General features: G+C 37.5%; 1 protein-coding gene across 1 annotated transcript in view; it reads left to right on the top strand.

The window, feature by feature from the left end:
* The window catches only part of NUP58 (nucleoporin 58), a 55,013-nt gene that overhangs the window by 16,162 nt on the left and 12,695 nt on the right, over positions 1-26,156 (top strand). The window contains exons 7-15 of the mRNA XM_034758735.1: positions 1,941-1,965; positions 2,724-2,789; positions 3,164-3,338; positions 8,575-8,654; positions 9,253-9,371; positions 10,320-10,402; positions 13,003-13,204; positions 18,902-19,000; positions 22,270-22,365. Of these exons, the coding sequence (XP_034614626.1) occupies positions 1,941-1,965; positions 2,724-2,789; positions 3,164-3,338; positions 8,575-8,654; positions 9,253-9,371; positions 10,320-10,402; positions 13,003-13,204; positions 18,902-19,000; positions 22,270-22,365 (945 nt within the window). The remainder of the gene's footprint in view (positions 1-1,940; positions 1,966-2,723; positions 2,790-3,163; positions 3,339-8,574; positions 8,655-9,252; positions 9,372-10,319; positions 10,403-13,002; positions 13,205-18,901; positions 19,001-22,269; positions 22,366-26,156) is intronic.

Below are 26,156 nucleotides of genomic sequence, written 5' to 3'. Positions count from 1 at the left end.
TTGACTAAGTTTTCAACTATTTTAACTTGTAGATTCTTCTACATAAATACAGTGCAACAATATTTTGCTTGCAAACTTGGTGTAATGCAATGCAATGCCTCTGGGTGGATTGCTGGCAGCAAGGATCAAACTTGGGATCTCTGAGTCTTAAAGTATCAGGGGGTAGCCGTGTTAGTCTGTATCTACAAAAACAAAAACCGGACAGTCCCTCCGCAAAAGAGTAAATGGACACAAATCGGACATCAGGAATGGTAACATACACAAGCCAGTAAGTGAACACTTCAATCTCCCTGGTCATTCTATTACAGATTTAAAAGTCACTATTATTGAACAAAAAACCTTCAGAAACAGACTTCAAAGACAAACAGCAGAACTAAAATTCATTTGCAAATTCAACACCATTAATCTGGGCTTGAATAGGGACTGGGAGTGGCTGGCTCACTACAGAAGCAGCTTTTCCTCTCCTGGAATTGACACCTCCTCATCTATTATTGGGAGTGGACTACATCCACCCTGATTGAATTGGCCCTGTCAACACTGGTTCTCCACTTGTGAAGTAACTCCCTGCTCTCCATGTGTCAGTATATAATGCCTGCATCTGTAACTTTCACTCTATGCATCCGAAGAAGTGAGGTTTTTACTCACGAAAGCTTATGCCCAAATAAATCTGTTAGTCTTTAAGGTGCCACCAGACTCCTTGTTGTTTGAGTCTTAAAGTATGAATCTCTACAGGTCTGTTGCCTCAAAGGCTGTATCAGGCTCGCACATGTCCACATCTACTCTGACCACTTGGGAGTGCGGGGGAAATAGCGCTAGACTATAAGTGTGTTACAAATGCAAAGAACCTGTTTGAAAGCAACTTTCTTTCATTACAATGAATTTTAAAAGTCATGGAAGCATTTCTAATCATTTGAGGTTTATGTAATTCTCCTTCAAAGTTGATTAAAATAGTCTGTAATCTTATTGTCTTCCTAATACTTTACAGTAATATACTTTTTAAATAATTCCTTAATAAAATATTATATCAAAAGCAATTACAAAAAAGTACATTAGTGGTTACAGTACACTTTTTGCCAATTAGTAAGTAAGGTTTATGGTGTTGATATGAGCATACATTAAGGGGGTTTGGTCTTCCATTTCCCGTGTCAGACACTAGCTAAACTAGTTATTCCCAGAATCTTAAAGCAAAGATGATGCATTTTCTTCAGTGTTCACATTATAGTTGAGTAATCTCTTGTTTTTTGGGGGGAGAGGGTAGTTAAGAGCAGTTGTTATGGGTAGCTATTCCAAAGGCTGAAATAGTAGAATAGCAGGTTAGAAACCATATAAAATCCACCTTTGTGAATCTGACTTGAGCCAGCAGAAGTTTTATATTGTTGAAATATTGCTCTGTGACCCTGGTGGAGGGTATGTATTGCATGTTTTGTGAAAGAAGACTTTGCTAGAGGAGTGTACTGGTACAGTGGGAGATGTGGAGGAGGCCTATCACTTGAGAGCCATATAATTACCTATTACCATAATATCTGAGTGCCTCAGAATTATTAATGAGTTTAAAGTGACTCGCCTATGGTCACATAGGAGGTCTCTGGTGAAGCAAAGCATTGGACCATAGTTTCCAGAGTCTCAGGGTAGTGCCCTCTCTGCCGAACCATCGTTCCTGTTCAGGAGATCCTTGTCTGTAAAGTGCCATGCACCACAGTGATGCTGTCTAAATAAGATACTGTAAGTGCCGGGGGGCGGGGAATAGAAACCTGTAATGAAGGAGGAGGGGAAGAGTCAATTAAGTTTTCTTCCAACGGGGCTGACCTAATGCTCTGAGCCAACATGCACTGAGGTGAGTGATCGTCATCAGTCCTTCCCCGAAAAACTTCTTAAGGCTTATTTTGCTTGACAGTTGTTCAAGGTATCAATTCTTATATAAAATTATCTGTACCTTCTAGGTGATAAAACAGGAACAAGACCAGAGTAAGTATGTTTAGTATTCCTCTTTACATTCTATAGGTTCTTAGAAAATAGTGAAGCTTTAAAATGTTTCTCCTATTTTGTTCTTTGGCCTTTAAAAATGCCTATATACTGTGAAGATGCAATTATCACTGTTAAATTCGTTATGGGAGTTGACTGTTCTGATGAAATTTTGTAGGACTCAAATAGGTGGAGAGGGGGTCACTGTCCCATAAACCACAAAATACAGATCCAGTGTTTCTGGTTATTACTAATTAGTTTGTAATAGCACCAAAAGTGTGCTAGATGCTTTCCAGATGCAGAGGGGGCATAGTCCCTGTCTAGAGGCATATGTAACCTTAAATTTGCTTAGTTTAGCTTCATGTAGAAGGTGGTATTTAGTAGCTGGAGTTCAGAACAGAGAGATAGGACTCCTATGGTCTCTCTGTTCCTGACTCTCTTGCAGACTCATTACGTGGTTTTTGGAAAATCTCATCATACTCATCTGTAAAATTAAACTCTCGCAAAATACTGAAATTGGTCTAATCAGATATTACTTCACCCATCTTATCTCAGTGAAGAATTAAGTAAGTTGGTGCAGTTCTTCACAACTGGTTTTATAAAAGGAAATTCAAATTATTATTACTTACTATAGCATTCATAAATTAGATACAAACTTGAAAAGCAGAATGAATATTTACAGCTCTTTGGCTGTTTAGTAATGGGGTAAAATTGTTTAGCAGTACTGTGTGTCTATGAATGCATATGTTATGTTTTGGCAGAGATAGTAAAGCACTGAAGGATGAAAATCTACCTCTACTAATCTGTCAAGATGTAGAAAATCTCCAGTAAGTATTTTCCTTATACTAGTTGGGGTAACCAAATAATTATGTTGTCATGCTTTAAAGTAACAAGTGGTTTAATCACACTTTTAAAAATTGTTTTAGATAGTGAGGATACACTGCTTATCTTTTGAAGGTACAAGATAACCCCTCTAAATATCTTCTGTTGAAGTTCCAGTTTTAGAATGTTGGGGGGGATGGTGAAATTATAGTATACTGTAGTTCTATAAAAGAGGCAAACACTGAAATTATCACTCAGTATTGGTGGTTTTGGATTTCATCAAGCTTAATTTTATTTTTATTAAAACAATACTCAAGAGGTAGAACATTTGTGTGCTTTAAATGTAACAAATTAAACTTCTACTTCCAACTTTTTTCAGGAAATTTGTGAAAGAACAAAAACAAGTGCAGGAAGAAATTAGTAGAATGTCTTCCAAAGCAATGCTTAAAGTACAGGAGGATATTAAAGCTTTGAAACAGCTTTTGTCAGTGGCTGCTAGTGGACTACAGAGAAACACTCTTAATATTGACAAATTGAAAATGGAAACTGCCCAGGTATGTTAACAAACAAGTATAGTTTTATTAGCTCAAATCAGTAAGCATATGATCTCACATAAGGTAAGAGGCATTCAGTGCTGTCAATCACTCTAATATTAGAAGCTCAAATTATTTGTATATTGACCAGAAAATAGAATCATAGACTTTCAGGTCAGAAGGGACCATTATAATCTCTAGTCTGACCTCCTGCACAACACAGGGCACAGAATCTCACCCACCCACTCCTGTATCAAGCCCCAACCTATGTCTGAGCTATTGAAGTCCTCAGATTGTGGTTTATAGACTTCAAGGTGCAGCTGATTGGCGTGGCAAGCCTGGGGGTGGGGGAAGAAGCTGGGGCGGGGAGCGGTAAAAGCAATTCCTCTCCCTACCCTGATGTAACGCGGTCTGACCTATAACACAGTGAGATTTTTTTGGCTCCCGAGGACTGCGTTATATCGGGGTAGAAGTGTACCCTGAGATTCCCAAGAGAAGAACACTTAAAATAGAAATCCTGTAATCACTTGTCTAGTCAGATGTAGGGATATTAATTACGGAGTCAGTAAAGCAGCAGTAAAAATTGAATTTTCTTTATTAAAAGCATGGCACTTAAGTCTGGATCTAGTTTATTTTGTCACCTTCTTATATTGCTCGCTTGGGAAATATTTCTGCAGGGCAGTCTCTCTTAGTATAGAAGCGGATTAGAGATCATGCTTTGATTATCCTAAGTGGAAGCAAACAAAATGAATTGAATCTGCATTTTCTTTCATGTTTGACATTTCATAAAATCTAATTATCACTGTAAACATTAGACTTTATTAAATGTGGCCTTTTCAAATCAATCTGGAATGACACAGGAATACCTTATCTCCTGTTTATTAGCAGTTGTGAGAGCTAGAAATAACTTCCTTGCTGTCAGGCTAGTTTGTGGTCTGTTCAATCCCAGCTTACTAGTATCTATTTTTTTCAGTCACTGAAGGTTCTAGGTTGTAAGAAAACAATGAAATAAACAAACGCAAGGGTTTAGATAGTTTTCACTTTGTCTGGCAATTGGACATGGTTCTATACAACGTACACTTGGTATGTAGCTAACTTTAAGTGGGATGCTTGTCAGTCTAAGTCTTCACCTGGGGAGGACTGTGACAAGGTAAACACTTCTAGCACTTTCTTAAATTCAGAGTTAAAGGACCTATAGCACTTTATTTTCGACTACACTCTTAAGGATTTTGCTTGCTTTGCTACTACTCACTGTGGTATGTAACCGATCACTTAAATCAGCCTCTGTACCAGATGACTGTAGGATAGCTAATGTAGTGTCAATTTAAAAAAAGTCACCAGAGGAAATGCTGGCTGTTACAGAAATTAGGCTTATTGGCCTGTATCTGGCAAATTGGTTGAAACTATAACAGAATTATCAGTTGCATAGATGAACACAGTATGTTGTGGAGGAGTCCGTATGCCTTTTGTAAAGGGAAATGATGCCTGGCCAATCTATTAAAGATTTTTGAGGGTGTCAGCAAATATTTAGGAAGGAACAATCAGTTTCACACATACAGAATGGGAAGAGACTGTCTAGGAAGGAGTATGGCAGAAAGGGATCTAGGGGTTCTAGTGGATCACAAGCTAAATATGAGTCAACAGTGTGATGCTGTTGCAAAAAAAGCAAATGTGATTCTGGGATGCATTAACAGGTGTGTTGTGAGCAAGACACGAAAAGTCATTCTTCTGCTCTACTCTGCGCTGTTTAGGCCTCAGCTGGAGTATTATGTCCAGTTCTGGGCACCGCACTTCAAGAAAGATATGGAGAAATTGGAGAGGGTCCAGAGAAGAGCAACAAGAATTATTAAAGGTCTTGAGAACATGACCTATGAAGGAAGGCTGAAATAATTGGGTTTGTTCAGTCTTCTCTTTTCCAAACTGAGGGGGGACATGATAGCAGTTTTCAGGTATCTAAAAGGGTGTCATAAGGAGGTGGGAGAAAACTTGTTCCTCTTAGCCTCTAAGGATAGAACAAGAAGCAATGGGCTTAAACTGCAGCAAGGGAGGTTTAGGTTGGACATTAGGAAAAAGTTCCTAACTGTCAGGGTGGTTAAACATTGGAATAAACTGCCTAGGGAGGTTGTGGAATCTCCATCTCTGGAGATATTTAAGAGTAGGTTAGATAAATGTCTATCAGGGATGGTCTAGACAGTATTTGGTCCTGCCATGAGGGCAGGGGACTGGACTTGATGACCTCTCGAGGTCCCTTCCAGTCGTAGAGTCTATGAATCTATGTGGACAAGGATGATGCACAGGATATATTTACTAGAACTTTCAGGAAGCTTTTAACAAGGTCCCTCACAAAAGGCTCTTAAGTAAAGTAAGCTGTCATGGGATCAGAGGGAAGATTGTCTTATGGATCAATAAGTGGTTAAAAGACAGGAAACAAAGGATAGGAATAAATTATCAGTTTTCAAACTGGAGAGAAGTTAATAGCAGAGTCATCCCCCCAGGATCTGTACTGAGACAGATGCTGTTCAATATATTCATAAATTATTTGAAAAAAAGGGGTAAACAACGAGGCGGCAAAATCTGCAGATGATACAAAATTACTCCAGATAATTAAGTTCAAAGCAGACTGTAAAGACTTGCCAAGGGATTTCACAAAACCGGGTGATGGAGCAACAAAATGGCAGATGAAATTCAGTGTGGATAAATGCAAAGTAATGTACATTGGGGAAAAAATCGCAACTGCACATATGAAATGATGGGATCTAAATTGGCTATTACCACTCAAGAAAGATATGTTGGAGTTATTGTGGATAGTTCTTTGAAAACATCTGCTCAATGTGCAGCAGCAGTCGAAAAAGCAAACAATGTTAGGAACCATTAGGAAAGGGACAGATAATAAGACAGAAAATATCATAAATGCCACTATATAAATCCACGATACACCCATACCAGTTCTAGTTGCCTCATCTCAAAAAAGATAGTTTAGAATTGGAAAAAGTACAGAGAACGGCAACAAAAATGAGTAGGGATATGGAACTGCTTCCATATGAGAGATTAAAAAGACTGGGACTGTCCATCTTGGAAAAGAGATGATCATGGGGGGAGGGGCGGGGGGGAATCTAATAGTCTATAAAATTGTGAAAGGTGTGGAGAAAGTGAATAGCGAAGTGTTAGTTACCCCTTCACATAACACAAGAAGAACCTGGGGTCACCCAATGAAATTAATAGGCGACAGTTTTAAAACAAAAGGAAAATACTTCTTCACACAATGCACAGTCAACCTGGGAAACTTGTTGCCATAGGACAGTGGTCCCCAACCTTTTTAGTCTGGCGGACGCCAGACGACGAGCTACCACGGACTGTGGCCGGCGGACGAGCATCCGCCAAAATGCTGCCGAGAAGCAGCAACGTCAATAGGCGTCGCCACCAACAAGCAGCGTCATCCAGAGGCGTCGCTGCCAATTTTCGGTGGCAATAGCTCTGGATGAGGCTGCTTGTCGGCGGCATTTCGGCGGATGCTTGTTCGCCGGCCAGTACGCCGGCGTGCACAGATGTCCCAGCAGGCGCCATGGCACCTGCGGGCACTGCGTTGGGGACCACTGCCATAGGATGTTTAAAGGCTAAAAGTATAACTGTGTTCAAAAAAGAATTAGGATAAGTTCCTGTAGGATAGGTCCATCAATGACTATTAGCCAAGATGGTCAGGTTTCAGAGTAGCAGCCGTGTTAGTCTGTATCCGCAAAAAGAAGAACAGGAGTACTTGTGGCACCTTAGAGACTAACAAATTTATTAGAGCATAAGCATTCGTGGACTACAGCCCACTTCTTCGGATGCATATAGAATGGAACATATATTGAGGAGATATATATACACACATACAGAGAGCATAAACAGGTGGGAGTTGTCTTACCAACTCTGAGAGGCCAATTAATTAAGAGAAAAAAAAAAAAACTTTTGAAGTGATAATCAAGCTAGCCCAGTACAGACAGTTTGATAAGAAGTGTGAGAATACTTACAAGGGGAGATAGATTCAATGTTTGTAATGGCTCAGCCATTCCCAGTCCTTATTCAAACCAGAGTTGATTGTGTCTAGTTTGCATATCAATTCTAGCTCAGCAGTCTCTCGTTGAGTCTGTTTTTGAAGTTTTTCTGTTGTAATATAGCCACCCGCAGGTCTGTCACTCAACCCCCATACCCTGATGTCCTTAAGCCTCTAAGTTCCAGAAGCGGGGACTGGATGGTGGGATGGATCATTCTTTAATTGTCCTGCCTTGTTCATTCCCTCTTGAGCATCTGTTGGCCACTGTTTGAAGACTGGATACTGGGCTAGATGGACCAGTGGTCTGATGCAATGTGGCCGTTCTTATGAAACCAGTCTACATGTGATTTGTACTCTAAAGTGAAAATGATGCTAGTCCTATGTCTTGTAATAAAGTACTTTCTTCAACTAATAAAATAATAGTGGTTTCTAGAAGTTCAGTGGTATTTTCCCATAGAAGAACACAGTGAAGACCATTTTTTTTCTTCTGCTTCCACAGGGATGTGTTTTCAGATGTTGACTAGTCAAAACAGCTAAGAATAAACAAGTACAGAACTAGATAACGAGAAATTCTTATTACTTCAGTTATTAGAAGGTACTACAGTCAAATCACGGAAGTGTGTATCCTGTGATTATAATACTCTGGGAAGGCCGTAAGGAAGGCTTTAGTGGAAATGTTAAAAATAAAAAAATTGTAAACTATTGGCTATGCTCTTTTAAAAAATAGACAATTGGGTAATCTGTTCCCTTGTTTCTTCCTTTTAGGAGTGCTATTTCCTCCCATTCCTCTAATCTTCCCTATTGAAGTCTAGAAAAAAAAAAAAAATTATTTTAGATGAAGTGGAAATTAAAGTTTAGTTGTGATAGTATAGTACAGCATTTCCTAAACTTTTGAAAACTGAATCCCCTTTCAGGAAAACTAAACCAATTGTTCCCTCTTCAGCATTGCTGTGTGTTGTGTTAAAGGCCTGCCCATCTTAAAATATGTGTCTTTGGCAACCCTAGTCCCTGACATTCCAGGTTTTCTAAATGAGATATTTTCCAGATTTATGCATCCATGCCTGAAGGTTTAACATTAAACACTGCATGCCAAAAACACATCCAAGGAATGAGCCCTCTGTGAAGAAGTAGTAGCGTTAGATTTTTTTTTTCTTCAGAATTCATCTTTCTTATAGAACTATAGCATGTGGTCCTTTTTTTTATTCATTTCATTTGCTTATTTAGGAGCTGAAGAATGCAGAAATAGCATTAAGAACACAGAAAACTCCTCCTGGTCTTCAACATGAAAATTCAGCCCCAGCAGAGTAAGTTACTGTATCTAACAGAAAGCTGTTTTAACCATCAAAAATGCATTACTGTCTGTCTTATAAATAGATTTGTACGTTGCAATGTGTAATCTATTGCTCCTTTGATAGAGGCATCTGATAACTATATTTAAGTATACCTATACAAACATAACACATTAAATAATTAAAATCACAAATTGACCCAGCATCAGAGGATTGAAACATGGCATCCTATCCCCTACATTGGCCAGCAGTGGAGAGGAAACCATCTTCATTTAGTACTCGTTGTCTCCCTTTAAATGTTGTCTCCCTTTCTCTTTTATGGTAAACTGTTTTAACATTTTGTTCTATGCCTTATTGCATTTACTGCATGTTTTACTGAACAAATGAAACAGTAAAAAAATCAATCTTAACAGATTCATACATCACCTTCAGGCAAAGGAAACACATTTTCTCTAGCATTGGAAGAAGAGTAATATAAAATAGGTTTACTGGAATACTGAGAACTGCTTAAAATGATTTTGATAAGTCCTGCAATTGGTGTAGACCTAAATAGTAAAAATGAAGTTGCAAAGGAGGGAAATTCAACAAGTGTGATCTGATTCTTCTATTCTAGCTACTTCAGGATCTTGGTTGAACAGTTTGAAGTACAGCTGCAGCACTACAGACAGCAAATTGAAGAACTCGAAAATCATCTTGCCACTCAAGCAAACAATTCACATATAACTCCACAAGGTAAAAAGTTCAATTTTTTAATGTTTTTACAGAAATCGTGTGTGTGTGTGTGTGTGTGTGTGTGTGTGTGTGTGTGTGTGTGTGAAATGCGTATTAGTTAGTTAAAGAGTAAAGTATCAGGATTCCTTAGTTAACTTTCAGAAATCATTGTTCATATGGATGTTGAAGTCACCCAATACAGTAAGTTTTAGGAACTTAAGCACCAGCTCAGACAACTTGACAGGAAGCCTGGGGCCTGAATTCACACTTCAATTCTATCTTGGGACTTGCACCAAGTGGATACACTGAAAGCATTTCAGTTTTGTTCCGGAAGAGACCTGCATCTGAAATGTTATGCAAAAACACAGCTATCCTACTTATTTGACTTTTTGGCTGACTGAGAAGAGTGCCCCTGTGAACAGAGCTAGATTAACTTTGGTCCAGTGGTTGTATCTAGTCATGTCTTGGAACTACATGCAGAATTGAGGGCCTCCTCTGTGGCTACATCATGGACAGTTAACTTTTTAGTGAACTTTGAATATTCAGTCATGAAATTTTGAGTTTTAAATAAGCATTCACAAATACAAGAAAATTTGGCTCCTTTTGATGGATCTTTTATTAGTATTGGCAAGACATACTGGTCCAATAGAGTTAAAATTTGGCCAGGTGAAATTCAAGTAAGAGGAGAAATAGGCAAAATTTTGTGAATATCATTCCGAAATTCTGTCGTCCGTTCACTTATTAACAAGTCCAGACTCCTCTTTAAATAGAAAATATTACTTTATTCCCACACAGCTCCATTTGTTTTACAGGAAATATAGTGCTTTTTTTTTGTTTTTTCTTCATAGGTTTGCAGCAAGTTACATCATAGAGCTGGTTGTTTTACCCTTGTTGCAGTATAAATTAATTATTTTGTCTCAATATTGCAGTAAGACTATGAATTTATTTGCTGATATACATGTTTTACAGATTTGTCTATGGCTATGCAGAAAATTTATCAAACATTTGTAGCTCTAGCTGCACAACTTCAATCAATACATGAAAATGTAAAGGTAGGTTATACTTCAAGAATAATATTTTCATATGTATTTCATAACCAAAAATGCTGCAAGCCATTATTCATGTCAACATTTTTATAACACTTATCCTTTCTGTTTTTAAACAGAGTTGATTTAAACTATTCATTTAAGCTTTTTAAAGTGATGTTGCTAAATAAAAGTTCATTCTGTGATGTGAGAGCTGGAACATAGGATGTTCAAACAGTGCGATAGGCTGGCTTAAACTATTATTATAAAAGTGGCAGAAGCTGTGACCACTGTATTTAAGGTTACATAATATTTTCCCTTTATTCCACTGTCTTTTCAATTGCTCGTAACTTTCTGAAATTTTTGGGGCTGACGTTTTCTATACTTGCTGTTTGCCTAATGAGTGTGTGTTTTTATTTATTTTTTTTGTTTGACAATTCAAGCAAAAAATGAGTTAGTCATTTGAATATGAGCAGAATCAGGGGAAGATACCGCTTTCCAGTTATAAAGTAATTTTGCAAAATAGCCCTTGGGTGTTATGTTGAGAACAGCATTCTGGGTTCATTGCTGATTGAGATTCAATGGCTTCTTTAAGGAGGGCTCTAGTACAGCCTCTCCACACACACAAAAAGTATGCAATATGGCCTATTCTCATTCTTACCCACAAAAAGATTTTTTTAGATCCGTAGAGAAGTCTGTAGTAAGACAATTCTCACATTGTGTAAATTCCTCAAATTTCACATATCCTTGTTGTGATTGGGGCTATGTCTGTACAACTTTTGAACTCGTGTGCCAGGCTGTAAATTTCATTTTGAGTGTGCAGCCTTTTACCTACTCTGTGATCTGCTTGCCTGAATGTTGGGTTGAGATTCCAGAGGTTGGTGGTAAAAGCATAACAAAATAGTCATTGTGCGGAAGTGCTCTTCATTGAAATAAGCAACAGAGGGTCCTGTGGCACCTTTGAGACTAACGGAAGTATTGGGAGCATAAGCTTTCGTGGGTAAGAACCTCACTTCTTCACTTGCATCTGAAGAAGTGAGGTTCTTACCCACGAAAGCTTATGCTCCCAATACTTCTGTTAGTCTCAAAAAGGTGCCACAGGACCCTCTCTTGCTTTTTACAGATTCAGACTAACACGGCTACTCCTCTGATACTTCACTGAAATGTAATTGCTCAATAGGCTAGCTCCTCATACCCAGGAGAACTCCTTTGTCAAGGGAGATGATGCCATGGCAATGAAATCAGGTGGCAAGGGTTTGTGCTCAAGTTGGGAAGCTGGCAGGGATGTCACATGATAAAGGAGGAGCTAAAAGATTTAAAAGGGCAGAAGCTGGTCTGCTCAGGAGCCATTCTTCTCTGGTCCCTGAGGGAGAGACCAGCAGCTTAAGTGCTGATCACTAGAGCCCTGCAAATCCGCGGATATCCTCTTTGTATCCAAAGATGCAGATACCCACAGGCTGTTTTTTTTTTTCAGATCACAGCATGGCTGCAGATACAAATTTTGTATCCACACAGGGCTCTGCAGCACATGCTAACTCGAACAGAGAGGCTGTCACCCAGCCTGCAGGCTGTAGCTCAGTTCTCTGAATCACGCAACAGCGTGCTGGGCATTCTGGGAGTTGTTGTCCCCAGCTTGCTTGAAGGGAGGAAGTAAACTACAACTCCCTATTGGGAGTGAGCCAAGCACCATTTTGAGGGTGGGGTTGTTCTTTAAATAAGCAGGCGGCAATGGCTGCGTGCATTAGAGGGTGCGGCATAGGGGTGTCCGAGTCCTCCACGGGGAGGGCGGCACTGCATAGAAGGCCCCAGAATTGTAGCCTCCCTGCCCAGAGTGGGGAAGGAGGTATGGTGGGGCAGAGTGGGTGGCAAGGCAGGAAGTCTGGGGAAAAGTGGGACTGGGGGCAAGGGGCAGTTGGGGGCTTGACACAGCCCTGCATCACTGCTGCGAATTGACCTATGGAGCTGTTTAGAGTCCAGCAAATCCGTAGATATGTGATGCAGATATCTGCAGACCATTTTTGCGGATTGCGGATACATCTTTTTGTATCCGTGCAAGGCTCTGTTGATTGCTTGAGCAGATGAAATGGGGTAGGGGTGGGAGTGAATCCCAACAGGACTGGGAAATGGGAGATGCTGTATTTCCTTCAGTACAGAAAGAAGGAAAAACATAGGGAAGAGGGGAAAAAAACAAAGAAAGCAAAGGGCAGCAATAGAGAATTCTGAAGTTCTGCATGTTTTCCCACTCGATGTTACTGAATGCCAAAATAAGATATTTAATACGTTTTGTTACTACATAAAGATTATATTCTACCTGGGACCAAATCCTGCCCTGATGTAAATCAAGTGCAACTATATGAATTTATACCAGTTGAGGATTTGGCCTCGATCTGTGTGGAAAGTCTTTTAGTTGACATCTGTGGTTAGCTCCAGATTGGTGGTAACATGTAGTCAGAAAATTAATTCAATCCTCTCCAAATCATGAGTTTAACACCCCTAAACTAATATGAAAAATGTTTCTTTAATTATATTAAAATGTATTTAACTGTTAACTTGCCCCATGACTAAACTATTCAGTGCTTACCTCAGATGTACTGAACTAAAATGACTTCCCCCTCCTTCTCTTTCAGATGCTCAAAGACCAATACCTTGGCTATAGAAAAACCTTTCTGGGAGATGCTATGGATGTGTTTGTGGCAAGACGAGCAGAAGCTAAGAAATGGCAGAGTGCCCCACGTGTTATTACTGGACCAACCCCTTTCAGCAACATACCAAATGCAGCAGCCGTTGCCATGGCTGCCACACTTTCTCAGCAGCAACAGCCTGCTACAGGTCTGAATGCATTCAAGTTATAGATTACTAGTGTTACAACAATAGTCAATTTGTGTAAATTTTTATATAAGGTCTTCCTTTGTGTTGGCTTAAAAATCAAAAAATTGTAAGTTATCAATACATAGCTAATAAAAAATGCAGGGTAGACTTAGCAATAATTATATACCAGATAGATATTTAATCTTGTGAATTTATTTGTATTAGTGATATTTACTGTATTCCTCTAATTACCCCTTGGAATGTGAGTCTTCATTCTTAAATGACATCTCTGAATATGAGTAATATAGCATCTTTCCAAAATTGTATAATTGTATAGTAAATGATTTTCAAATTTGGGGGGGAGAGGGAGGAATGAATCCAAATGCATATTACATTTTTCTTATGTAAAATGAATGATGCATTTTTATATAGCACTTTGAAATTGTAAATTAAAATATGCTACAAAACAGAGGATCTTGGAGCTTAAGTATGTAGAGTAGAAGGAAAGAATGCTTGGCCCATTGTTTCTTGTTTTTCTAATTTCTTCGGAAGGATGGTACTAAAACAGTTGCTAACAGGCCATTTGCTATTGTGACTGAACAAGAACAGAAAAAGTGTGTGTGAAACACATCAAGGATGTGTGTTTTGGCCCAATGTACAGGTGAGGTGACTGGACAGGAAAGGAAGCCATTTAGGCTGTCTTAGTTGACATTGTCAAAATGCACTCCTAGTCATATTAACCAAAATTTTCAAAGCTGGGTGCCTGAAGATAGGCATTTTGATAGAAGTGGCCTGATTTTTTTTTTTTTTTTTTTTTTTCAAAAGGGACTGTGCACCTCACATGTCACCTTTGAAAAATCCAACCATGTTAATGGCAGACGCACAATCCTTTGAAAAAATCATGCACTTTTGTTAAGGAGACTGAACATAGATTTAGGTGCCGAACTTCAGACACTCAGTTTGCAAATTTGGGATATACTTCTATTTTACCATTTGATTTCCTCCTGAAATGTTCTTTATCCTAGATGTGCTAATCATCTCAGGATCTTTTCCCCTTCTCTGTGCTCCACCTTTGCTTTCTTTGCCCACAATGCCTTCAGTACTGGCATCTGACCAACCAAAGGAATATATGGCTTTGCCCAGAGTCATTCAAAAATCATCTGTAGGGATTGTTCTCAAGTAATGAGGCACTCCCTCCCTTTTCTATGTAGGTAGAAAGCTCTATATACTTCTAGCCCTGGCCCCTGTGAAGAGTGAGGAACCAGGTCCAATTACATGTAAACCAGAATACATGGATCACAACAAAAGGGAAATATAGATTATATCTAAATATTGACTGTAATCCACTAAGAGTGTTTCTATTGGTGGCTATAACTAAAAATTGTGGAATTCTTCTCTAGATGCATTGACATATACAGTATCCTTTTTTTAAGGATGTAACAATCTGAAATGCCTTCCAATTCTCATGGTTTTTTTTATATAGAGAGGTGTGGATTGTGCAGCCCTAATAGTTACCAAAAACTGCACCTCTCCACTCACCTTTTTCTTGTCTTTTAAGATCCTTTCATTAGTCATTATAGGATTGATTGTCACACTACTTAAGATGTCCTAATCATGTGTACTCATTACCACTGAGGGGCTTGAAGTTCTTTTTTTGGCTCCAGAGACAAAAGAACTACCAGTTATCACATCAATAAAGTAATGTCATTGTTAGAACTTTTTCAGTATGAATGTCCTTTCAGCAGGATGGGTGAGAGAATTGAAAAGTTGAGCTATGCCAACCTCCGTAGGATAAGGCAGTTTATATCTTGAGGTACCCCCAATAACTTTTTTGCGGATAGTAATAAAGTCTCTGCTCATATTTTGTTGGGTATCTCAGAAGTGCCAACAAGTATGCCAACTATCAATGTGATCATGGTCTCTGATGCAGATGGACTCAGGCAATCAACCTTTATCACGTATGCCATCAAAAAAGAATAGGTGGCAATGACTTTAGGTTATCACTAATGGGGTCAGACTATTACCAGATGCACTCATTGTCTCCTCATAAAACACATATATAGGACTTGGCTGTAAGCAGCTGAGGCGAATAGATGTTTGGATCACTCTCTTTTAGCAGAAGAAAAGATGCCATTTGGCCTTCTACTGCAATAAGGTTCCAGTCTTGCAAAGAATTAAAGCATTCACTTAACTTTACACACTGCGAGTAATCTCATTGACTTCAGTGACTACTCACAGTGCATAAAGTTAAGCAGGTGCTTAAATATTTGCAAGATCAGGGCCCAAAAGAGCAGGAATATAAGGGATGAGAGGAGGGCAGGACAAGTGTTTGACTGTATGTGTGTGTGAGAGAGAGAGATACCTGATCTACTGTTCTTCCCTGTGATCTCTTCACAAAGACTTTTCTAAAACAAGAAAATTAATCTGGGCTTTTAAAGTTTGGCTAAAAAAAAAAAAGTAACAGTACTCTAAATGTCAAGAGTAAGGACTTTTGTTCTTGTGTCTAAAAATATATTGATGTTTACATGGTATAAGGCTATTCCTTAAAGTTAATTTAGATTTAGCAAGCTACTCATCTTTCTCTGAAGGAAGGCAGAGACTGTAATTTTTAGTTCACATTCAGAAGTCAAGGGTTTAGCGTTAATAAAACTACGCTTTAGCCATGTCTGCACTAAACTTTTCTCTTAATTTCACACTGTTACTCTTAATGCAGCATTACTGTTGGTGGAATGCTGGTTGTGCTAGTTAGATCAGCAGCAAGCGCTTTTACTACCCTCTCATTTAGACCTGCAATGACCAGTCTTTAACAACATGGTAGTTGAAATGCCAGGGGGGCAGTCTACTCTTAGTGCTACTGGTGGCAGTAGAAATTGTGAGAAACACTAAGGGAAAATAAAAAGCCTAGTGTCATTACAGCCTTACATGCAATAGGATGGAACTGATCTAACATTCTGCTGTAAGGCTAAGTTCGCTTAACCAAAGGAATACTTTCCTTCATTTCCCCCAAAACATTTAATTATTCTTGATTTAGCTGGGGTGGAAACTAAAGTCAAAGCATGATTAAGATATTAGCTATGTTTTGACTTCTCAACATGAAATTTAAGTGAGAATGGGATACTTTAATAAAATCTTTACAGCACTTAGAATTTTATGTATAATTTGACCTTGACCTAGGTAAAATTTCAGTGTATTACTCTCAGAATGAAATTTGAATTGTGACACTAAATTTGGTCTTGTGTTTGAACCAATGATGTGATGAACTATGTAAAATGTCACAAATTTAATCTATGGTATCACTTTGGTAGGGAATCCTGTTGACCTATTGTCTAACTGGGTTCTTAGTAGTGAGTCTTTATTTATTAAACTAAAAATGCTCTACGGGGCAAAAAATAGCAGGTTTTAAAATATTGTTAAAATTATTGTTTTAAAAATTTGTCTCATAACTTATAATAGCCAAAGGTGACAATGTTTGCTGGTACTTTTGGCATGGAGGATCTTTATCACTAGTCTTTTGCTATTGAAAATTATGTATGTTTACCTAAGAGGTTTATAAATTATGACAATGCCTTCAGAATTTTATGGTACAAAATGAACAAATATATCACAGGCCTGTTCAATGAAAAGCTTGTCAGCTTTTGGAATGAAATCCTGTTTTATATAACTTGAATATTATAGGTGTTTTAGAATAATACTGTTTTACTGATCTAAAAAGCATGTTACATTTAAAAACAAGCATGTCTTGGAGGACTCTGGTGTCTTCATTCTATTCTAAGGTCTTCCACCAACAGTGCCTCCTATTAAGGTAGAAAATTGATGCACTCTCTTTAAATGAGAAGGAACTGGACACATTTTTCTGTTAGGTTTTTTTAGTTTTAGAGGTCTAACTGACATGGTTTTTTGTTTTGTTTTGAATTTCCTTTGTACTGACAACATTTTTAAAGGAGCTGCTAAGTAGATATTTCCATATTTAAAATAAACTGGATATAAACAAATTAGTTTGAGATTAATCCATCACTTTTATTGTAGAAAAATACTTTAAGGCCTTAGCTGGTATGAAATACAGTGCATACTTCTTACTTGGAACAATGATAGAACTTGAGTTCCCAAATAGCTACTTAATCGCAGACTGCAAATTCGCAGCTTTAGTTGCCCTTATAAATTTTAGTTTAACACTACTTTGAGTAGGCAGACCTCATTCTGCATTGGATCATTTAAGGGCTTTGTTGTGTTTCTTGCTAAAGTGTTACCACTTAATAAATACAGTGCCTTCTACTTAATTCAAACACTAGTTGATTCTCCATTTGACTTTCTCAATTTCAAGAACCAAATACTTTGTATTCAAAATACTACCACTAGCTTTTTTTATTTTAAATCACTTTAGATGAAAATTGTTGGTTATAGAAACTTTAACAAGTAAGGCAAAAATTCTGAATAAGAACCAAAAGATAACCAAAAAAAAAAAAAAAAAAAAGGAACAAGTAAGATCTTGTAGTCCTAACATTGTTGGTAAAGACATTACCATGTACATTGCATTCTGTGCTATGTATGCTTGTGACCATATGGCTTACAGTATTGCCTTTTTAAATTATAAGAATGTACTTAACTTGGGTTAAGAGGTAGGCACTGTATTTTATCTTGACAACCCCTTCAACTTTCTAACTAATGCACTGATGACTATGTTTGAAAAAGACAGGAATATGAAGATTGTACTGTGAAAACTGTTGAATCATTTTCATAAATTATTTATCAGCGTTAATGACTTTTAGATTTTTGTAATGTTAGTAACAGGAGGGGCTAGCAAGGTGATTCTATTCTCCACAAGAAAAACAAACTAAGGCTATAAATTTAAGCTTGGCAGACTGAAAATGGGTTTTTGACAATCCTGCATTTTAGTGTGAACGTGCAGGGTAATTGCTGTCTCTAAAAATTTTTAAATGATGGGACAAACTTCTGAATTTGAAATTTTGAATGTATCTAATTAGTTAAGGTACACAAAATTGTGCCTTTGTAAATGTTTATTTAAACAGGTGGTTGGAATGGTGTAATGTAGCAAAGCTTAACAGAACTCAGTTATTATTTTTGTGTGGAAAAAGTTTGAATTGTCATGTTGTGTAATTGACTTGCTTTAAAATGAACAATAAATTTAATAAAATAAAGTCATTGTCTTGTTTTTTATCTACTTAATGTTTGTTTAAATTTGGAAAAATACTCAAATGAGTAGCTTTGAAGGTTTCTAGTTATTAAATATATTGGCTATTGGTAACACAATGTTTTTTAGTCATGTTAGTGTCAGTTCTCTTCTTTTAATTGGAACTTGATACTAACTTAAAGTTAGATTTTAAAAAAGATTCTCCTTCTGCTTTCAACAGAATGTGTGTCAAAATAGTGTCACATTTAAGTGTCGTTCTTAAAAGATTTTAATAAAATTATTAAAATAGGTTTATACGGTTAGACTGAATTTGTAACAAAAATACTTCACTATATATTGTAACTAGCTAGTTTTAAGTAGCTTCACCTTACATTGTGTTCAGTATTTTCTTAGATTTACCAGGTGGACATAGAGGCAGTTTGGGGAAGAATTTTGAAGAGGTAAAGTTTGGGGGACTTTAATGGAATTTGTTAAAAGCAAATAATGTTCACTTTTATCAAATAATTACATAAAGGATCTCTTTATCATGAAAGAGTAAGGCAAGTTTGTTTTCATTTTTTTTATACCAGGGCCACAGCCATCTCTGGGAGTTAGTTTTGGAACGCCATTCGGCTCAGGTATTGGCACTGGCTTGCAATCAAGTGGCTTAGGTTCTTCAAACCTTGGAGGTACACTTTAACTTTTCTAATATTTCATTGAATTATACAATACATCTGAATTTATTACAAACTTTAAACTTCACTAAGAGGATGATCTGTTTCAGAAGTAAATCTTCAGTTTGGCAAAAGTAAGACGCTTGAAGGGAAAAAGTCATCTGCATTGTAGAGCGAGAGTAAGATAAACCACAAAGGTTAAATCTAGTGTTGACATTTTTAGTGAACCCAAAGATGCAAGAGAGATGGGCATAAGATAAGCATGTTGGGGTTGCATTTTTTTTTTTTGAAACCAGGAAAGTACCAATTATTTTGTAACTAGGACTTGAATTTATTTATAGTTTACTAAAGGCTTTAAAAGTAGGTACCCACAGTTTTAAAGACAATCCCATTTTATTTGGATTTGAAATAGCAGCCAGAAGAATGTATGTTAACCTAATTAAGAAATTTCTCCTGTGTACAATTGAGTTCTAACTCTTAAAACACATTTCAGCTTGTTGATCAGTTCAAGGATTTAATAAGAAACTGTACTGGAAAACTATCTAATTTGCACTTATTCAGGGAACCTGTTTGTCAAAGCATAATTATGTTCTGCTACATAGCTTTCTAGTACAGAATCCAGCTCTGTAAAATGTTTGCCTCTTAATGCTGAGATCCAAAATCCTTTTTGTTAAGCTATTCAACCTCACAACTTCTGAAAATGAGGAAAATTCTCTTTTGTTTAAATCAAATATTTTTTGACTGACTGGAGGGAGTAGGTAGGAGAACCTCCAGGAGAGGAGCTGTGCCTTAAAGAGCAGGTAGTGATGTAAAAAAGATAGTTTAAAATAATGAATATTGCTTTCTCACTTGAAACCTAGGATTATTATCAACAGGTGAACTGTGAACTGAAAAGTGACTATCAACATGTAAATTTCACAGAACTATATAGATATTAAAATTCACTTGCTGTTAATGTTGTGTGGTGCGGTGTATTTACAGTAGTTTGAGATCTTTAAAATGAGTCATTTAATATGAACTACTTTACTTATCTTTGGAATTAGTTACAGTCTTTATAAATTCCAGAATGATCCTCATCAGCCAAAGTGTAAATTTGACTATCTATGGAAGTAGATTTTGTGTGTACCGATAACAGGAAAAATTACTAATCTTCATAGGTGGACTAAAAGAAGTATATATTTACATTACTTGTTTTGAGTAGCCCTATAGCATGTTAGGTGCTGTACAAACACAAAGGGAAGGCCTGGTCCCGCCCTCAAACACGTTGTAAACTACAGTTTGTTCAGATACTCTTCTAGAAATTTTGCTGATGCAAGTTACACAAACTTGTCCTAGCAAGTAAATAGGAGCTAACTACTGGCTAGATCTTGAAGCCTTAATTTTAAACTTTCTTTAGTAGCCCTTTGCTTAAGAAGGCAATTTTTTAATAACTTTTTGCCGTAATTGTATATTATCTTGTAAAATCCTTAACTCCTTTTGTTTGGGTTTGTAATTTATTCTGCAACATACGGACTTACGACACGTGGTGAAGAATAATTTAACAAAGAGAACTTAGTACAGCAGGGGGAAGAAAAAAAAACATCGAGAAATGGGGTTCTTGGAAATAAATGGACAAAGTAAATACTTCAAGGTTTCAGAAAATTAAATACTTAAATCAAGTAGTGTAATCATAATGGGTTATTAGACACACATTCTCTAAATTACATTCTTCACTTGCAAAATTTCTTACTGGTCATATTCACAAGTTAGTCTTAACAGTTGCACGTATAGTTAGTATTCCTGGAGTGTAGATGCCTGCTCCTTCATTAATTAAAACAACATTCCTGTACTAATGGTACTAACACGTATCTGATAATCCATTTATAATTGGATTGGGCAAAAAATGGGAAATGTTGCTCCACTGACCAACCTTACACTCATACAATATGTGGCATTTTTTCACCTGTAAAATAGAGAGATTTCTCTGGCACAAAGGCAAAGTCCTCTTGTCTATAGAATCAATATTTTGGAACTTTACATGTCCTGAATTACTACAATTATAAACCTTAAAATTCATATTTGTAAATTAAGACCTGTAGATTTTACAGTTCTGCTAAAAATGTGAATATTTTTCATAGCTTTTTAACTAAAGCTTGAAAAGAAGGGTATCATTTAACAAGTTTGAATGCTGTTCTCTTTTAAAAAGGATCAGTTAAAGCTACTGAATGGATTTTTAATCTTTCCTATCCCATAGCCATCAAATGTGTGCTTACTTTTCCTTGTATACGTTAATAGTGACCAGTATTTCAAAAATCTTACATTCTAAGCAAATTTTGAATGGTCTAGTCTCAAAATATAAACATCTCAGAACTACTAAATCAAATTGTTCCTTGAGATTACTTAATTATAGAATAAAAGATGGTTGCCCTTTTTCTGCAAGGATGTAGTTGAGTAGTTCTGATGAAATCCTATTTCGTACGAACTTAGTAGTTATAAGGTTATCAGAGCCTGGTGACCAAACTAATTTCATGTATTTGTTTTCCTATTACAGTGATCTCTACCTCTAAGAGTGCCAAATACTTTATTATCTTAATTATTAGAGCTTTTTACCTCATACTTTTCATCTCAGCTAAAGTCTTGTCTACACAAGGAAGTTGCAATTGAAGTGTGGCTTATTTTGATTTATCTTAAACTGATCCCTAATTGATTTAAGCTGAATTGAAATAAGCAGGGTTTAAACCAAATTAAAGGTGTCCATGCAGCCTTTGGCACCCATTTAACTAAATTTGGTTTTAAATAACACCTTTAGTTAAAATGGGGCAATTTTTTATCATGTAGACAAGTCCTGAGGTTACTGGAGCTAGAATTCCTAGCCTTTTCATGTAATTTAAGTCTGAATTTGCTTAGGTTTTTAACCTACTGGTGGTGGAGTGAAATTGAACTCATCCTCTTTGTATTTTAATAGCTATAGAATAATGTGACTGACCACAGACATTTCCATTTAACTACAGTCATTGTTTATAGCTTAATACTTACCATTCAGTATCTGATTTTTAAATAAAACTACTAATAGTTTTCTATGATTCTCAGATGCTTTTCTGTTTGAGCATTGCTGGGGGCAGGGTAGAGGGGTTGTTTTTTGCAGAATTCAGTTAGTGCTGCATTTAGATCAGGACACTTTGAGTAGTGAAATAGATTTACTAAAAATAATTCTTAGCTTTTAAATTGTCTAAAAACTATAAATTGCAGTGTTCTATGTTACCTACATTTTATGTTGTTGCATGTTTTTACTACTCTTCCGCTAGGATTTGGAAGTAGCTCTGCTTTTGGAAGCACTGCCACAGGCGCACCATCGTTCGGATTTGGAACTACAAATAAACCCTCAGGAAGTCTTAGTGCAGGTTTGCTTTTATTTGAATTCAAATTAGTCTTAAAAGTACAAATGTATAATCCAACTGCAGGTTTCACTTTAAAAAAACTAATTGAATCAATATCATGTACATGCTTAAAGTTGCCTTTACAATAAAACTGTTGAAAAACGTTATTTTAACTAAAGAAATATTTGCTTTAAACTAAATTGATTATTTTAGAGGGGGGAAAAAAATCAACCCCTAAAATGCCCCTTTTTGGCTACTGTCTCCCTAGAAGGGAACTACTGATTTCAATAAATGATAGCTCCCGTTTTTCTAATAATTTACAGTTTAAAAAAAAAAATCGCATCAGATGTAGTTTGAGGCACAGGAGACACGGCTTGCTATTTGAATACAAGGGAAAGGTAGACTTTTTAAGGTTATTTTAAGTTTTGTTTTCTAAAATGTATTCTGCTTAATTCACCAATAGTTAGATGCTCTTATTTTTTTTTTTTTAGTCATAATTTAATTACAATAACTAAACTTTAAGGATACCTTTGTAAAACTAAATGCCTACATTTTATATGCAGAAAGGCAAATTATGTATGCAATTGTCAGTTTGTATGTTCATAATTCCTATATATAAGTTAAGGATTTTATTTTGAAAACTTGTCTCATTCTGAGGCCTCTCATATAGTTCAACATCTGAATATATTTTTTATTTCATACCGCTGTCAGTTTGGCAACTTCCTACTTATTACTCATTTCATTCTTACACTTTTGTTAGTGATAAAATAGATGTAGAATATTGGACCCATTGCTCCCAAACTTTGGGTATTTGAAATCTGACTCTTTCATTTGGCACCCATGTCTAATTTTGTAATTCGCTTTAGTTATTAGAACATATGTTTATCATCGCTTTTGCTTTCTAGAAAACTAGAGTAGATGTCTGCCTTCCAGGATTGGTTTATCATAGTATTTTTTTGTTTTTACTTTTGTTTTTCTAATTACAACTGTTTCTAAAACACAAGCGTTTTCAGTAACGCTGAAATAATATTGCTGATTTTTCCTGTGGACTCCTCTGGCTCATATTATTTGATGCAATACATAAATTAAGGACTGCATTAATTTTGATCTCTATTGTGTAGCATCCATGCTTTTTCTTTCTTAGTTTAGGATGATTCTTCTTTCAAATGAGACCTAAAGAATGCTTTAGTTTAAAACAGCACATTACAAAATGGAAATAAATATTTGCTTGATTGAGGTGGCTAATGCTCATGGATGCATAACATCTTGGTAAAGTGCATGTCATTTCTGTTGGTAGAATCTGCATATTGCAAAACTGGAACGCTAGCATTCTTTGTATTTAGTAACAAATGCATATTTTTATATAATGCTCAAATCTTTTTACGTTTATAATAATTACATTTTCTTACAGGTTCCTGCTGCTTGAACTACATTAAGCCAAAAATAAGTTATTTACTAATTTTTCATATATTAATGATAAAAATGTCAAGTTCTTCTTTGAATGATTGCACATGTGCATTCCACCCTAAGAATGTACATGTCCCAAGCACTGTTGCTGGAAATTTTTCCCTCAGTTGTACCCGTTGGGGTGGCTCAAGCATCCTCTGGTGCTGCATGCCTATAGCGCTGGTATAAAGTGCCCAGCCAGCCCCATGCCCTCTCAGTTCCTTCTTAACACCTGTGATGGTCACTGGGACTGCTATCCTTGCTTTGGCAAGTTCTCTGTGGTCTTCTTTTTCTTATATTTATACATAGTTCATAGAATTGTAGGATTGGAAGGGACCTGTAGAGATCTTCTAGTCCAGTCCCCTGCACTCAAGGCAGGACTAAGTATTATCTAGACCATCCCTGACATCCATTATCCCCTTCCTAGATCCCAGGGACTGGTATGCTGCCCTCAATTTAAGAGATGCCTTTTTACATATATCAATATACCAATATGTCATCAGGTTCCTCAGATTTGTAATGAACCCTCCTATTCGGCCTATCTGCAGCTACACGGATGTTTACAAAATGTCTGGCGGTAGTGACAGCCTTCCTGAAGAGGTTAGGGGTGCAGGTCTAACCTTAACTAGACCACTAGCTAGTCAAGGGCTGGTCCAGGGCTCCGGAAGTGTCCAGCGTTCAGCTTATGCAGTCGATGTTCAAAGCCCGAGACCTTCTGATAAATGTAGAGAAATCTACCCTCGCACCAGCACAGAGGATAGAGTTTATTGGAGTGGTGTTCGACTCTACTCAGGCCAGATCCTACCTCCCAGACGGTCGTTTCCAGACAATCGCATCCCTGATGATTCACCTCAAGAGTCGTCCAGTCACAACAGCCCAAAATTGTCTGAGACTTTTAGGTCACATGGCCTTGTGCACATATGTGGTACAATAGGCAAGACTGCACCTCACACCCCTCCAGACATGGCTGGCCTCAATGTACTCACCAAACCGCTACCATCTGGACTTCACACTCATAGTACCTCTGTGGGTCCTCATCTCCCACAGTTGGTGGTTGGATCTGCTCACTGTTTGTTTGTGCGGGCATTCCCTTTTTACGGCCTTTGGTCTCTGGAGGAACTTTCACTCCACATCAGTGTCGGGGAACTCAGAGCAGTTCACCTGGCCTGTCAGGCCTTCCTGCCACACATTATGGGCAGAAACCTGTTTGTTCTTATGGACAGCACTGCAGCCATGTTTTATCTTAACAGGCAAGGAGGAGCTTGCTCTTCCCTCCTATGTCAGGAAGCGATTCAGTTATGGGAATTTTGCACAGCCCACTCAATCAGTCTTGTGGCCTCGTACCTTCTGGCAACGCAAAAAGACCTGACAGATCGCCTCAGTAGGACTTTCTCCAATCACCACGACTGGTCCTTTTGCCCAGATGTGGCAAGGGACGTTTTCCAGCAGTGGAGGACTTCTCAGATCTATTTGCAACCTGGTACAACAGAAAGTGTCACCAGTTCTGCTCCCGGCGAGGTCACAGTCCAAGTTTTATTATGGACGTCTTTTTGATATCATGGACAGGACATCTTTATTATGCTTTTAACCCTATCCCGCTCGTGCACAGAGTACTGCTAAAGATCACCCAGGACCAGGTCCGAGTTCGTCTGATAGCCCCAGCATGGCCCCATCAACACGGATTCTCCACTCTGCTAGGCCTCTCAGTGATGCTCCATCTGAACCTGAGCTCCCTTCACCTAACAGCCTGAAAGCTCCATGGCTAACTCCCAGAGAGCAGGCTTGCTCAGAGCAAGTTCATCAGGTCCTATTAGGTAGTAGAAAGAGCTCCACCAGGGATACTTACTTTTCAAAGTGGAAGCGGTTCTCTGGGCATCCCAATGCAGGGCTTCACCCACACAGTCATTCTTACAAGAAATTCTTGAGTATCGCTTATACCTGAAGCAGCAAGGCTTAGCTATTTCCTCTGTCAAAATTCACCTTGCAGCAAAATCAACTTTCCACTCTTGGGTGGATAACCGGTCCATTTTTTCAAATGACATGTCTGCTTGATTCCTTGAGGGCCTACAAAGGTTATACCCTCAAGTAAGAGAGCCTGTTCTTCCCTGAGACCTGAACTTGATCTATCAAAGCTTATGGGACCACAGTTTGAATCTTGGGCAACTTGCTGTTTGTTAAAAACAACAAGGAGTCTGGTGGCACCTTAAAGACTAACAGATTTATTTGGGCATAAGCTTTCGTGAGTAAAAACCTCACTTCAAGCTTATGCCCAAATAAATCTGTTAGTCTTTAAGGTGCCACCAGACTCCTTGTTGTTTTTGTAGATACAGACTAACACGGCTACCCCCTGATACTTGCTGTTTGTTATA

The sequence above is a fragment of the Trachemys scripta genome, chromosome 1, assembly GCF_013100865.1.
Source record: "Trachemys scripta elegans isolate TJP31775 chromosome 1, CAS_Tse_1.0, whole genome shotgun sequence".
NCBI classification, from domain to species: Eukaryota; Metazoa; Chordata; order Testudines; family Emydidae; genus Trachemys; species Trachemys scripta.
The sequence above is the reverse complement of the archived record's forward strand: the minus strand, read 5'-3'. Positions and strand labels throughout refer to the sequence as shown.